The sequence below is a fragment of the Falco punctatus genome, assembly GCF_963210335.1.
Source record: "Falco punctatus genome assembly, chromosome: 1".
Lineage (NCBI taxonomy): Eukaryota > Metazoa > Chordata > Aves > Falconiformes > Falconidae > Falco > Falco punctatus.
The window spans coordinates 47095150-47110787 of NC_137580.1; the positions used below are offsets into that span (position 1 = coordinate 47095150).

Consider the following 15638-nt stretch of genomic DNA (forward strand, 5'->3'; position numbering starts at 1 on the left):
TCAAGACATTATGAAGATCTAATTTTTAAAATTTAGCAAGTAGCTTAATAAACAGCGAAAATAAAAATGAACAGGGTCACCATAGCAATACCAGCCTGGTATGTATGAGTACAGGCATTCCTAAGAAAATCTTGACTTGTCTGCAATTGCCACCTAGTGGCTAGTTAAAAATGAGAGATCTGTTTTCTGTGTTCAAAAACACAGAAACATACAGACTTCTGGTGAAGGATTTCTTCATTTTTGCACTAGTTACTGTTTTTCAGCAGCAAACAACCATTCAAAGGTAATGCACTCCCCTTTTCCCTTATCCAGCAGCACAAAATTATCAGGGATTTAGAGGTCAGTCAAGTGGGAGACTTAGCGGTATTCATCGTGTTCCCACAAGCTTAAGCAGCTTTCAAAGTGAATACAAGCAAAGAAGAAAAGGGCAACCAAAAACATTGACTTCTTACTTTAGAGAGTTGGCCATAAGAATAGTGCATTCGATTTCCTATGATTAATCCTCTTTCTGCTATATTCTTTGAAATTTAGACCTAGCAATGACCTCCGGTAATAAATAATATTTTAGAAGCACATGACAAAGGAATCAATGAGTGATTTTGAAAATAATAAAAATACTGTCTTTAACTTACTGATTTTGACATTTTCTGTGATATATTATTTTGTCAAACTGTGGGTTTAGCCCAGATGCTTGAGTAAATACTGACAGATTACTAACCTTCACACAGCAAGGAAGTTTGTATATACACAGCTCTACACATCTTTCAAAGAGACAAAGACTTCTTTTGTTTCCCTATATAATTGACTAAATTTAAATTACTTATTTCATTTCATTTTTCTTAAAGAAAATTATACTCAAAACATAAGCTTTGTTAAACTAATGCTCATTAGTATGGGAGGCTATTAAACTCTGGGATGAACTCCAAGAAGATACGATTTGGTTTTGGTGAAAAAACGTTAAGGCATAGAGATGACAACGCTCTGAGTGGCAGTTGGAGCTAGTAAATATTGTACTAGTTGTATATTAGCTGTATATTATAGCTTTAAAGTAAACACTGTCAAGGGAATATTGCCCAAAAAGTACAGATACTAGACCTTCAAACACAGGAAAAATTACAAGATTTCCAGGCTGGAGGAATTTACTTTCTAAAGAAAAGATATAACAATTGTTTTAAGAAAGGGTAAAATTTAGCATCTCAAACAAGATAGTTTCACATACTGAGGAATTTACTGAGCATATGTTATCAGGGAATTCCTCTTAAAAGGCTACAAAAAGTGTGAACAGGAGGCTAATTGAGGGAGTTAAAGGAAAACTAAATAACCAATGTCTCTTTCATGATCACAGTGAGGAAAGGACAATTCTTGATTTGATAGAAGTGGACCTTAACTACAAGATCCTAAGAGGCACAGCCAGCAGATGATCATGTTAGTATGGGAGAACTAAGGACAACAAGGCCATGTGGGAGTCAGCAAGATGACCTCTGTCCTATTCTATCTTCAGTGACCATTATACAAACCAATGTTATTTGTTGTTGCTCCAAATCTGACAGAGTGCATCCATCTTCAAAACTCTGGCTAAAGTTTCCTGAGGTTTTCTGAAAGGATGCTGAGAAAATAAAGAAATGGCAAATCTTTCATTCATTGACACAGCAAAAAAGAACTGTCACCGGAGAAAGCTGAATGTAATAGGGATATAGAGCTACAGACATAATTTCCCTGAAATTCTTTGGGATGCCAACGACAAAGCTTTTGAAAATCAGTATTGTCTGAAAACTGGACCACCCAAGATAAGAAGTCTCTTTTGCTGTAATAACTTTTGATCTTCACCTATTCTTATTCAATCTTTTTTTATCATTCTTCATTTCTGTCTCCTCCATTTTTTGTCTTGTCAGATTTTTTTTAAGTAATTTTTGCTGACTGAGATACAGAATGGGAGAACAAAGTATAGTAGAACACTATAGCAAAATAAACTATAGAAATACTTGTATTATGTTAAAACATAACAAAACCTATGCTGAGATCAGAATTCAACTATATTTTGTCCTTGCAAAAAGGAATTCAGCCATTAGAGGAATATGCTAACACCTCTCACTTCGGAGAGCTTGCAAGACAAGACATAATCTGTGTGTTCTCTTAGAACATATGTCTCCAAGCTTTGAGTATTTCCTAAAAGCGTACATCTAAAAATCGGATTAATAGAATACTTCATATGAAGAATAAAAAATTCAAGCAAAATTTCTAGAATATTAATCAACTCGCAAGAGGTATCAACAGACACCTTCATAATAAATAGGTGTGTATATATTTAATATAAAGATCTAGATGCATTTCTGCACATTGCTGAAGATTCAAGCTGAGCAACCGTCTTATGGATGAGGACAGTGAAAACGAACTCTGTAGGACATGGGCTCTATTAAATTCTTCAGTACAGAGGCACAATAACTGTGACCACACAGAGACATCAGGGGATGCTAACATATGCCGATCTTAACCATAAGGAAAAAGTCCTCAGCCAGGAGTTGAAATTTGTAAGGATAAACAGTGGAAGAATAAAGACTGTGAAAGACAAGTGAATAGCATCACTTGCTTCTTGTAACCAAAATACCATGCTAACATTGCTCTTAAACTACTCTAAAATTCTGTGGACTTTGTAAAAAGACACAACACAGTGTATAGATTAATTTCTTTAACAGGATACTTTAATAATAGATATTACTATAGTTACTTCACTTTAAAACACCTTTTAATCTGTAAGATAGTGAAACCTACCCAGCTAAAAAAACAACAACTTGTTTTGAGCAAAAATGACGCTAATTTCATTTCTTGTTAGCTGTGTGCTTCAGTCACATTCATATTAGACAAAAAACAAACTGGAAGTAGCACTAGCTGTGTTCCAGCATGGATTTCCAAAACATGATAAGTATATAGTTTTGGCTTCTACCTGCAGTATTTCCCAAACATTGCTGGCAAAGGCCATTCAAAGGATAAAATATAACCAACTACCTTATAGCCCACTTGACAGCATTCAAGTGGGCATTCAAGTACTGACAATTTAACTTATACATAGTGTATTGAAACATAGTATCTTTGAATTTTAATGAAACAACTGGAAGTATGCAGTGCTATCTTCTAACACAGGAAAATTTTACAGGAACTTTTTTCCCTCCCATTTCTACAAGTCTAAGCTCCTCTGAGGAGCTTTTTGCCAGAAGCTGAAGGAGAGTGAAGGAGGAATTCAGCCTCCGCAGTCAATATTTCATAATGTGCTAAAAATACTTTAGCTGATACTATTCTAACTTGTATAGAATCTTTCATTTTTGAGCTGTTAATTTTAATTAATCTATATATTCCTGTGCTTATGTTTAGTTTGCAGAAGAAATAATAACAGAATCCCTATCTTACCCTACATATAAATAAAATGCAAGTATTTTTATGTTGATTACTGTGTAGAAGCAGATTTATACTAGCCACACATTATCTTTCTTTAAATAGCACACAGACAATTATACATACAAAGATAATCCCAAATAGAAGAGAAGCGTAGAGTTATATACATGATTGAACTGCTCTTGTTAGTACAGAATTACAGCCTAGGTGATCCTCCAAGCTTTATTGAGCTAAATGGAAAATATTATGCTATAAAATATAGTCCTTGTATAGGATACACCACACATACCATGAGATTCAAGAATTTATACAAATCAGGAGCATTAGTACAGAGAATACCAAAGACATGCATATATCATAGAAAAGGACACTATATGTACCCAAGATGCTAAGAGAACAAAGGTCTCTGATGCAGAAACCTTATTTCTGCATTTGGATATTGCATGAACAAGATGTTGTTCTGGAGGATCAGACACGGGTGTTATGATACAGCTAACAGTGACTTACACTGTAGTTGTCACACCAGTAACTAAGAACATCACATTGTAATGTTAAAGTTGTGTAAATTTTCATCATGAATGAAATTGAACTAAAGTCTTGTCAACATGCTCATTCACTCATTTAAGTAAATTTTCCCTATCATAAAACAAAAACAGTGATGAGTAAGGAAGAAAGAGAGGAAATAGAGAATTCTGTCTCCAATGTTGTAAACAGTTTCTTTAAATGCTAAAGCCTTCAGTAAAATATTTCTAAAAAAAATAAAGCAAAACCAAGAGATTGTAAAAACATCAAAACTCTATAAATACTCATAAAAATGAGATACTTCAGTGCTATTAGTACAGTCAAAATTGGCACATGACTCAAGAGTATTGGAATAAATATACTGAAAAGAAACATGGCACAAAAATGCATTCTGAATGCAAGAGACACTCAGAGAACACAGACTAACCATAACAAACAGCATGCACACTCTGACTTTCTCTAAGAGCATATTGACTCATCTTAGTTATAGTTGGTTTTACTGACTAGAAAATATGACACTAACGGCTTTGATGCAAAGGTCTGAGAAAATGCATAAACATTGTAATCTCTGTTAAGACAACACACCATTATTTTAGTGAAGCCAACATCACAGCGTAATTAGCTAAAAATGATTTTGTTAGCCTGGATGACATTAAAAATTCTCGTCGAAAGTCTCCTATATATGAACCTGTCTCCTATATATGAACCTGTCTCCTATATATGAACCTGTCTCCTATATATGAACCTGTCTGACTTGTCTCTATCCCCAGTGCTTTCCAATTAACATACTTTAAAAAAAAAACATAGAACACACACATGTAAAATCAATGCAAACGTTAAGACCCGTACCATCTATTTTAAGTCAACATTCATTTCAGCAGACAGTGTACGAAAACAAGCTTACGAAAATTACATTGCTAACAGTGCAGTTTCAAAAGCAGCCAAGGCATTGGTTCATTTCTGCAAAAAAAAAAAAGGAAGATGCAATCACATCTTTGCTCCCAGACTCGGTGTCTGGCTCCTTACGTTGCATCAGCTCTGCCAAAGCCTTCTAAAAGCTTTGAAGGAAAGGGACAGGGAAAAAACAGGACACTTCAAATATGCACAGCAGCTCATCACTATTGAAATACCTTGTAGAACACCCTGTTTGTACTGGAATCCTATTGTGACTATAGAGTACAAACTTTCAGAAAGAGTACTGGCAGTATCACAGATCACCCTATAGCCTTAATGATGCCTGGGACAAAATGCCTGAAATTATAGAGCTATCACAACAGTTTTAATAGCATGATTCTGACAGTCCACCTTGTTTGGTGTGCACATGTGGGGATGCTAAGGATGTAAACCCCATTGGGATAGTGTTATGAAAAGGGAGACAAACAGGCAGCATCTCATCCACACTGTCCATAGAGAATCCCAAAACTATTCCAAAACCACATTTGAGTTTTATCTCATAGGTAAGTAGTCCATTCACTCCAGAAGACAGCTCAGAAGGGAAGTAATAGAGATACAGTGTGGATAATCAGAAAAACTGGTTTGCTAAGTTAATTAACAGACTGATTTTTGATGGCAATTGCTTGGAGGGGTCTCTACTTCAAGAGATTCTCTCCCCCATTAGAATGAATACCAGATGGGTAATTTATTATTCATATTTCAAACACTATTAGGAACACCCATTTTCTAATAAATAAGCATGCAATTCTCTATCATGCATTCACTATCAGAAAACATTACTTATATTTGTTGGAGAGACTGAGGTATGTTAAATAGTTCAGGTTCTTTACGGTCCTTCTTTGAACACATTAACATTGAACATGCCCCAATTAGTTTCCCTTTTAAATTGCATTCCTGCTTTCCAAATTAAAGGTTAACGTACTGCTTTGATTGACGGGTTAAATTATTTTATTTCTTTGCCTTTTTGGGTAAGCTAGTAAAAGCATTTCTCCTGGGGAGAAATAGGAATTTTTTTTATTTATTTATTTTTCAGTTGGTCTGGGAAGGTACAAAGTTTATTTATCTTCAGCATAACTTGTTCTAACTAAAAGGAAGGAAATGCCCCCTGAAGCCCACTACTTTATGCTTTTTAGTTTAACGATAAAAACATCTTCTGAAGTACAGAAGTGTAAACTCATTAGTAGCATTTCAGTTCTTTCTGCTGCAGAAGCCTGGAGGAAAGAAACCTTAATACAGAATATCTGATTCTAGCACTGATTATAACAAATTATAACATCCAATTATATGCAATCTTTATATCTTGAGTTAGGACTTCCCTCTGTTCATTCTCAAAGAGGCTTGACCTTAATTGGCTTTATGCTTTTCCACCTCACTCATGACTTACTGTGGGTATATTACAAAATAATTTGACTGAAGAATTTTAGCATTTATATTTACTTTTAGGACTCAGATACACAGGTTCTCATGGAGTAGAAAATAGTTTGTTAAAATGCTATAGCAGGAGACTACAATATAAATAACACTTTGTTAAACGTGAAAAATGCATTAACTATGCAGCACACATTATAGAAGAAGAAACTAAATGAGACTGAGTGCACAGTTAACCTAAAATAGATGAATACATGGAGAGCCACTGAAGTAAAGTTGTATCAAGAAGCCCCCTCTAAGCTGCTGCAATGCATAAGTCATAAAAATTCATGTGAATAAGCTTATCTATAGAAAGAAACCCACATAAAGCCAAAAATACACATCATCCATACATCAGATGTGAATTTGTCTGAAAGATCACAGGAGAGTTTATCTGAAAAAGAAATCCTGCTCTGTACCTAATGTCCGGTCATTTCTCCTTAAACCTATGAGTAAATCCCTCCTGGACTCCATTTAAGGCCTTAAAGGAAAAAGGACAGACAGATCCATTACCTTGACAGATCCATTACCTTCACAAAAAAAAAAAAGAAAGATAAAGAAACCTTTGTTTGGAACTCCATCTCCCACAACCACTGCAGCAAAGGGGATTTTTTTTTTCTATTTGAATTCTCACTTTATCTGATTTACACTTGTCTTTTGCTTTAATCACCCCTTTAAGGCATTTTAAAACATGGTTAAAAATAAACTACCTCAGCAAATATTCAGCTGAAATTTGACATAACATCATAGTAACTGCAAAAATATCTACAATATTTATGATTTCTGGCAAGGATCTTCACAATCCTTTAACACTTACTAGAGTGACTGGGTACTGCAATGTATCTTCTATATCAATAAATGATTCAGAAACAGATGGTATAAGTTCCATAAACATTTCACACAAAAAAGCTATGCCAATGTTTTTCCTTATAAGGAAAACCCAGCCTTAGGCAACCCTGCATGCTAACCTTAGCAGCATTATTTTGGAGAAAAACAACCCTTAAGAAAAGTAGATTTTGTGTCATTATTAGCATGATGGGCCAAAGGTCACCTTGTATTGTATGTGGTTGTTCATGACAGCTGCCTGTTCTTGTAAACGCCTTTGCATCACATCAGAACATTTAGCAAACTGACCTTCATGATCATCTTTTCTGTTCTCTCCCATCACTTTCCCCCATCTGGGTGCATGAGAAGCAAAAGCAGCATAACACTCCTCCATTCCACTGTTAATTCAGAATCCTAGACACTGGATTTTACTCAGGAAAATGTACAAGCACTTCCTATAAATTGTTTGATGACAAACTGTATAGAAATATGTACCATGAAGGTAGGAAGATAGAAATGAAACCTGAACTGTGAACACAAGCAAAAGAAGAGCTAAAGAAGTCACTATTATTGTGAGGATGAGAACCTCTCAGGACAAGTTTCTGCCAGGACTCCAAAAGTCACCATACCAGTCAGGACCTGCAAGGAGCCACATGAGCCCACGCATGCAAAGTAGTCAAACATAAATGTTACATCTAACATCTCTACTCCTAGGTAAGAGCTGTAGAAGACCATGGTCTTTCTCCCAAGACTGCCCAAAGATTCTAATACCACTTGTACCCACAAAGCTTAAGGCTAGTACCTGCCTAGACAGTTAAGCGGTACTCAAAGCTGCACAGATAAGAACTGACAATACTTTTGGGCACAAGTTAAAAGGACAGTGGCCTTGTGGATTCCCTCTAGCCTTCATGAGCCAAGTCCCACTTCTGCATCTATTCCCCCTCTCCCAGAGGGCCAGTGGTCAGGTCTTTGTTGAGAAAGACCATGATTAAACCAAACAGAACATTTCTGCAGGTAGGTAGTCACTACTTGTCTACTGTTATTCCCCTGCTCATGACTTGATTAGAGCCCTTGAAGCAGTCTGCAGCTGTCTCCTCCCACACCAGGTTCTGCACGCTCATCCACACAGCTATGGGCTGTGACAGAACTGGAACACAAAAGGCCTCACCAGTCCCTACAGCCAAGTCATGCTTCCTAAGCTCCAAATAAAATAAAATATATTCAAATATGCCCTTAAAAAGACCACTTTACCAAAAAAAAAAAAAAGAGAAAGAAAAAAAAATCCCAAGCATCTAGCAGTCCAGAAAGTCAAATAAATCACATTCCAGACACAAGCATGTACATCAAGATCATCATAGCCAAAGACAAGCAAGGAAGCAGAAAGAACCCAAGTGTCACAACTATATAAGCATCTGGCAAGACTTCCAAAGTAACAGCATAGCCAGCTTAGCCCTTCACTACTATGAGGCCTGAAGCCAAATTTCAGAAGAGCTTTTTTTTTTCCCCCCCATAATCCCCAGGGTGCCTTCTAGGGTTTACCAATCCCTTAACAAGGAATAGTTCACAAACACCAGGAATTTATTACAAAGAAGTATTCAGTGAAAGTCTAGAGAGACCATGTGGCTCAAAATCCAGGTAATTTTAAATTTCAGATAATATTAAATTCTGATCCACAATAACAAAGTATTAATAAAAAAATGTTTTAGAGTGAAACACACATTTAATAAGCTTTTTCTATCCACCATTTACAAACAATATGGCAACTGCTAGACTTAAGTAAAAATAAACATTTCATGTGTTAAAAATATTACATATTTTATATAAATAATATTATTTTTTAATTCTAACTAAAACGTAAATCTTCTAATAGCCTCACTTACTGGATTTTTGGCTGAAAGCCTGCCAGTCACAGTTCCTGTCTGATTCCATGTAGAGGAAATAAATCCCTGTAGTCAAAGTAAAGTAAAAATTCCCAAAAAGAAAAGGATGAAACACACAGTTAAGTTTTATTTAAAGTAAACAACAAGAAAAATAACTTACTGTAATCAGGACTACAAAATAAGAAATACTTTATCATTTTACATATACAAAAATTCTTAATCTGTAAACACTGCAATCATTTCACACTTTTGATTTACTTGAAATACAGTACCTTACAGTATACTTTTTATACTTCTACCTTTCTCATGCATGTTTGTAGTCCATCCACATAAGTTGATTTCATCTTATGAACCTAAATTACATTAAAGTTTAGATAAATGCTTGTTTATAAAAACCAAGATATTTTTCAAATTAAAGATCTTAATTTCCAAATGCATGTTAACTTGTACACTTCTTTTAAAAGACAGTTTTATCTCAGTAAATAACGGATGTATACTCACTAATAGCTTGACCTAATAGCATAAATTAGGTAGAGTGCTCAGTTATACCCTAAAGCCAGGTCTTTGCAGATGCTAGTAAATGAACTATGGGAATTTATTCTTCTACATCTTATATCCGCAGGTCAATAAACTACACAAAAAAGCCACACATGCACAGAAAAAGAACCTACCAACCACCCTAACACTTTTTTTTTTTTTCCTAAATCTTGGAAATTCATCCACTGACAACCCAAACATTAAGTGTGAGAGCAAACTAACTAGGTTGCTTTGGATTTTCAAGAGGCTCGTCACCTAAAAAAACCTATAAGTCATCTCCTTCACTTCAGAACTCAAAAAAATAAATGTTTTGTCCTAATAGTGTGCTTTATAGCACTAGGCAAATTTAACAGTGAAGTTTTCCAATTGTTTTTGCAAGAGTTGTTTGCTAGATATAATTTAACACAGTGCAAAGCAGAAGTACAAACATTAAATTTAAAAATTCTTAAGAATACCTACAACTTCAAAATTTAACTGAATATTTGAATGAACTTACATTAAAGCCAACTTCCTTATTTATTTAGCTGTGAATATGTTATCTTTCTTGCTAATTTTGTGTCAATACAACTACACTATGCGAAAAGCATCAGCTCACCTGACGGTATTCTAAAACTATCTTTGGCAAAGGATGAAGCTCTTGCAACTTATTCAGCTGAAAAATAAATAATGTGAATCACTAGTATACTTTTCTGTTAATATTATTAAATAATAAAACTTAACAGAATAAATTTTGGAGGAAGACATTTTCTTGCCAAGCTGAATGGACAGAATACAGACTAATGAATAATGTCCTTCAAGCAATCTCACCCTAAGCCAAAGGAAACCTTCATTCTTTCTTGTCTTCATCAGGAGGACTGGAGATTACCCCTTCCCATTTCATTTCCCTTCCTGTCCCAGACAGGGACAAAAAGACATGCAGACATAAAAACTTTTCCACAACAACTTCAAAAACACTGGGGACATGGGTGTGGGGCATTACTTATGGACCTTTGTTTATTTTTTGTGCTAGACAGCAACAGTGCAAGAGAGAACATGATAAAAGTATACAAAACAATACATATATACACATATACATATTTATACATAAACACACAAAATCCAACAAGATAATTTATCGTATTGATCCCCTAATACAAGTTCCAGGAGACCTTGAAAACAACCTTGAAACTGTCAAATCCAAAAGCAGTAAGATAAAGCATATTTCTGATTACCTTGATTGCAAATTGCCATAAAATTTTTAAGAAAGAGAATGAAATTACTAGAGAGGGGATATGTATAAATACAACAAAAATATTTGGAACTTCAACAGTTCAGGGTAAAAAAAAAAAAAAAAAAAAAAAAGATGCAACTGTACCAAAATGGAAATTTAAAAGCATATGGTTTTTTCTTGCTACCAGGGAAAAACATCATATTACAACTAATTATCTAGTATTTATCTATTGGAAGATTTCACCTTACCTTTAACCACATCTCAGCAGTTGTTAAAGAGGGTACTGGACTAGATAAAAGCATCACTTTGATTACAGCAACAAATCTTATGTTCCCACAAAATGATGACATGCATTCTATTTCATGGATCCCTCACATCTCCCAAGGCACTCTGTCCCTCTCCGAGATTACATACTTGATCTACGAAACCCCCTTCTCCTTGAGTAGTGTGTGGGTTTTATAGTTATCTGTTGGCATTGCCTCAGAAATCGCATATGGTAGTTCAGACACTTGGCCCAAAAGCTGAATGTCCTCTTTAATACATGAGAAACAAGTATTACCTTTCTGCCTGCCACAGGGCGTTAATTCTCACCAATGAGTTCTTTAACTTCAATGTAAACTAGAACAATGCAGTTTCAGCACTAAGTCAGAAACAGGTGCAGCTGCACAGAGGCTTCTCTTCTAAGAAGGAATTCCATTTCTATTGTCTTAACAAAATGATCTATTAGTGATCTGGACAAGGGGATCAAGTGCACTCTCAGTAAGTCTGCAGATGACACCAAGTTGGGCGGGAGTGTTGATCTGCTTGAGGGCAGGAGGCTCTGCAGAAGGGTCCAGACAGGCTGGACTGATGGGCCAAGGCCAATTGTATGAAGTTCAATAAGGCTCAGTGCTGGGTTCTGCCCTTGGGTCACAACAACCCCTTGCAGTGCTGCAGGCTTGGGGAAGAGTGGCTGGGAAGCTGCCTGAAGGAGAAGGACCTGGGAGTGCTGGTCAACAGCCAGCTGAACATGAGCCAACAATGTGCCCAGGTGGCCAGGAAGGCCAACAGCATCCTGGCTGGTATCAGAAATAGCGTGGCCACCAGGACCAGGGCAGTGACTGTCCCCCTGCACTGGGCACTGGTGAGGCCACACCTCAAAGCCTGTGTTCAGATTTGGGCCCTTCACTACGAGAAAGACATTGAGGTGCTGGACCTTGTCCAAAGGACAATGAAGCTGGTGAATGGTCTAGAGAACAATGATGAGGAGTGACTGAGGGAGCTGAAGTTTTTTAGCCTGGAGAGGAGGAGACTCGAGGGGGAACCTTATTGCTCTCTACAGGTGCCTGACAGGAGGCTGTAGGCAGGTGGGGTTGGTCTCTTCTCCCAGATAACAAGTGACAGGACATAAAAAAATGGCCTCAAGTTGTGCCAGGGGAGGCTTAGAAGGACAATAGGAACAATTTCTTCTCTGAAAGGGGGGTCAAGCATTGGAACAGGCTGCCCAGGGAAGTGATAGAATCACCATCCATCCCTGGAGGTGTTTAAAAGACATGTAGATGTAGCACTTAGGGACATGGTTTAGCGGTAGACTTGGCAGTGCTTGTTTAACACTTAAACTTGATATTAAAGGTCTTTTCCAATCTAAATTTCTATGAAAAGGAAGGGGCAACCACATTTGCCTCAAGTTACCAAGAAGTCTGCAGTCTGGTCTTGACTTCATTTTTAGACAAATGTTTTTGGCAGGTTTCTCCACTTGCGTGGGATCACACATGAACGGCTTTATTTGCTCCTACACTAACAGAAGAAAGAACTGGAGAAGCCTCATATGTGCAATATTTATTGCACTAAATCTGAAGATACATTTGATCTCTTGTACAGGCATACCAAAATATCTAAACTGTTTGGTCATTACTGCTCTAGGGGAACAAGACTCTGTCAAGGTCTTGCAAATATGACTCCAAATGCAACTGCTCTTACTGAGGACAAGCACTTCCACAGAGGGAGGGGGAAAAAAAAAAAAAAAAAAAAAAGAGAAAAAAAATTAAAAAGCCAGAAGAAAATTCATGCCCACAACAAGTAAACAAGACCACGCAAAGAAAGTGACAACTCCCAATTCAAACCACAGGTATCAAATAATTGCCTGCAGACCTCTTTACTTAACGTGAATGAATGAATGAATGAATGAATGAATGAGTTAAGGGTCCATAAAAAGATGACAACATGGTTTTAGCCCAAATCTCCTGACAGCAAAGAGAAAGTCTGGGTTGTTATTTCCTTCAATAGCAGATTTTACATTAATGTTCTTTTTCACCAGTGGTCTCTTTCACCCAATCAGTCAGTCATACTGAGCTAGCAAAACCTGACCAGTAAAGAAAGTCTCTCTCCTGTGAGGAGGATGGTCATACATGCATGCTGGTTACTAAAGTTTTTAACCCTTGTTTATAGCTAAAGTTTGGTTTTCCCCATCATGGAGTGCAACTTTCATTTCTGGCTTAAGTAAAAGTAGTGTGATTAGTACAATACAAAAATAAATCAAGATGGTTAAAAAAACTTTAGACAAATGATAATTTCATTGGAACATAACTTGGGAGTTTTGCTAAATCATTCAGACTCTTAAAACCCCTCCCCATCTCACCACGACTTCTGAAGTGGACACAAGTTGTTGTACTTCAGTTCTGTAAACTTTCTCACACAGTGCATGCAGTTTTAACTTTTCAAATAGTACCTACAGTAAGACAAACATAAGAGAAATGTTCCAGTGTTTCAAGTGCTGAAACAAAAAGGAAAATTATTTGGTGACTGAACTTAAGTCTAGAAAACAGACTTCAAGGAAATTAGAACATACTGTAGTAAAGAGGACTAACACAGAAATGAAAAGATCAAATCTTTATTTTTGAGCTATTGAAAAAAGTGTATTTGCTAAAATCAAATGCATAATTCATGTAAACACATTCAAATACAGATTATCAAACTTTGCTAGATTTATGAAAAATGGATGTGTCCACTAAAATCAGAAAATAACATAATATCAAAAGGATTCTGAAGTTGTAAAGACAATTTTATAAGCTTTATAATTCTTCTGCATCAATCACAATTTACAGAACTTACAACTTGCATAATAATAGTATAAATATTACCTGTCTGAGTTGATAACTGCTCGTCAAAAGGAATTGTTCTCCAGCAACTTGATGGGCTTCCTGTTCAAGCTCTTTGAGTCGCAACTATAAATTAGTACATCAGAATTATTCTGTTTACATTATTATTTTCTTCAACATCTGCTACTTCCTAGGTTAAAGAGTATATTGAACTTCTACTTAAAAACAGGGTACTTGATAACATCTAATCATTGATGGCTATGAACATTTTGTTTAGTAGACTGCTTATATATATATATTTCTTTAGTCTACATTTCTTCATGATCTGGGAAAGGAATTTACTGTAGAAGAAAGTACCAGAATTGTGGGAAAATAATTTAGATTACTGAAGACTATAGAGATGTGTAAGAAACACAACTATGCAAATTATTCTGGTAAATCAGTAATCTGTCAGACCGCTATGATTATCTACTTAGATTTTATGCTACAAAATAGGATTCTCCTGTAACTATTTTTATCCATGGGGAAATGGCAAACTTGGAACTCTCAGAACATGTAAGTTGTAAAGACTGTTTTATTGACAAAGAGATAGAAATATCTATCTCTTCTCAGGAAGATGGTTACTGGTAACTGTAGGTTCAAAAGAGTCATTACAATTTTTACGCTCCAACACATAACACAAAAGGACTTGAGCATTTTGCAAAGCAATCTCAGTTCTGGGACAAGAATAATTGAAGCAAATGCCTCCTTTTTGCTTGCCTGAATAAACATGGAAGTACCCTAATAATGTAAATAACATTAGTTATAACAATAAAAATACTAGAAGCCCCGAACTGTCATGTAGAACATGACAAAACAAAAATATTCCTCTTCTTTTTAATCAGTTACCCTCCGTAAAAACAGAAAGATGATGCTATACAATCTCCAAAAGAAAAAATAAAGACATTTACCGCCAGAATCTCTGATGTTTTTTTCAGTTCTTGTTTGTTCACGTGTATTTTGTGTGTTTCCATTACTGTAAATACAATTATATACTGAGAACACTTAAAATTGATAATTTTGATCTTACATGCTTCTTAATTTATAAGATGGAAACTCAAACTCAGTGCTGCTGTTATGAGGCTAAAATAACACAACATTCTACTTGAGCATAGGCAGCAGCTGTGTGAAAAAAGTAAAGATTTGTATTTTGAACTGAACTTTCATACCTGCCAGAATTTTGATAAGTGGAAGTTCTAATGTGCAAAATAATTTCCACAAACCTTGAACCTGTAAAGCAAGATACAAATAAATTCTTCAGTATCAGCCAATTTTAATCTTAAAACATATAGTGGTGTCATTATGTGGATCTGTTTTCCAGTAAGCAGTATTTCACTTTCTGTATAACCCCTTTTTATATGACAACACTGCTCATGGAAGGAAATACTATTTAGTGTGAATTGTAGTATCTAAATACTGTAGCCCATTATCACTTCATTTTGTGGGGAATCATAATGCATTTTCTAATAGTAATCATTTTGTACAGGTATAGTAATAAAGAAATATACATACCCCGTTTTTCTAAAAGGTTCATTTTTTGGAACAAGCTCCATTATAACAGAACATAGTTATCCCTTCTTCTTTACTCACCTGAACAATTAAACAGCCATTCAGAATTCATAACTTTGTTTTCATCAGGAAAAGACTAAAAGATGATAGGGTTATGCACCCAATTTACTTACAAAGAACAGGAAGCCTTTTTTTCTCTAACCACTGAAGCAATCAGACAGCAACACTTGCCTAAACACTTCCTGTAGGCTGGCTCTCAGTTTCTGTGCCTTTGATGCTTCCTATTGCCTT

At 35.7% G+C, this 15638-nt stretch overlaps 1 protein-coding gene across 1 annotated transcript in view; it reads right to left on the reverse strand.

Moving 5' to 3' along the window:
- POLN (DNA polymerase nu) overlaps window positions 1-15638 on the reverse strand; it is a 129269-nt gene that overhangs the window by 91563 nt on the left and 22068 nt on the right. Inside the window, exons 8-14 of the mRNA XM_080410934.1 lie at window positions 15008-15068; window positions 14750-14814; window positions 13842-13925; window positions 13340-13429; window positions 10108-10164; window positions 9275-9328; window positions 8976-9041 (exon numbers count right to left, since the gene is read on the reverse strand). Coding sequence (XP_080267060.1) covers window positions 8976-9041; window positions 9275-9328; window positions 10108-10164; window positions 13340-13429; window positions 13842-13925; window positions 14750-14814; window positions 15008-15068 — 477 coding nt within the window. The remainder of the gene's footprint in view (window positions 1-8975; window positions 9042-9274; window positions 9329-10107; window positions 10165-13339; window positions 13430-13841; window positions 13926-14749; window positions 14815-15007; window positions 15069-15638) is intronic.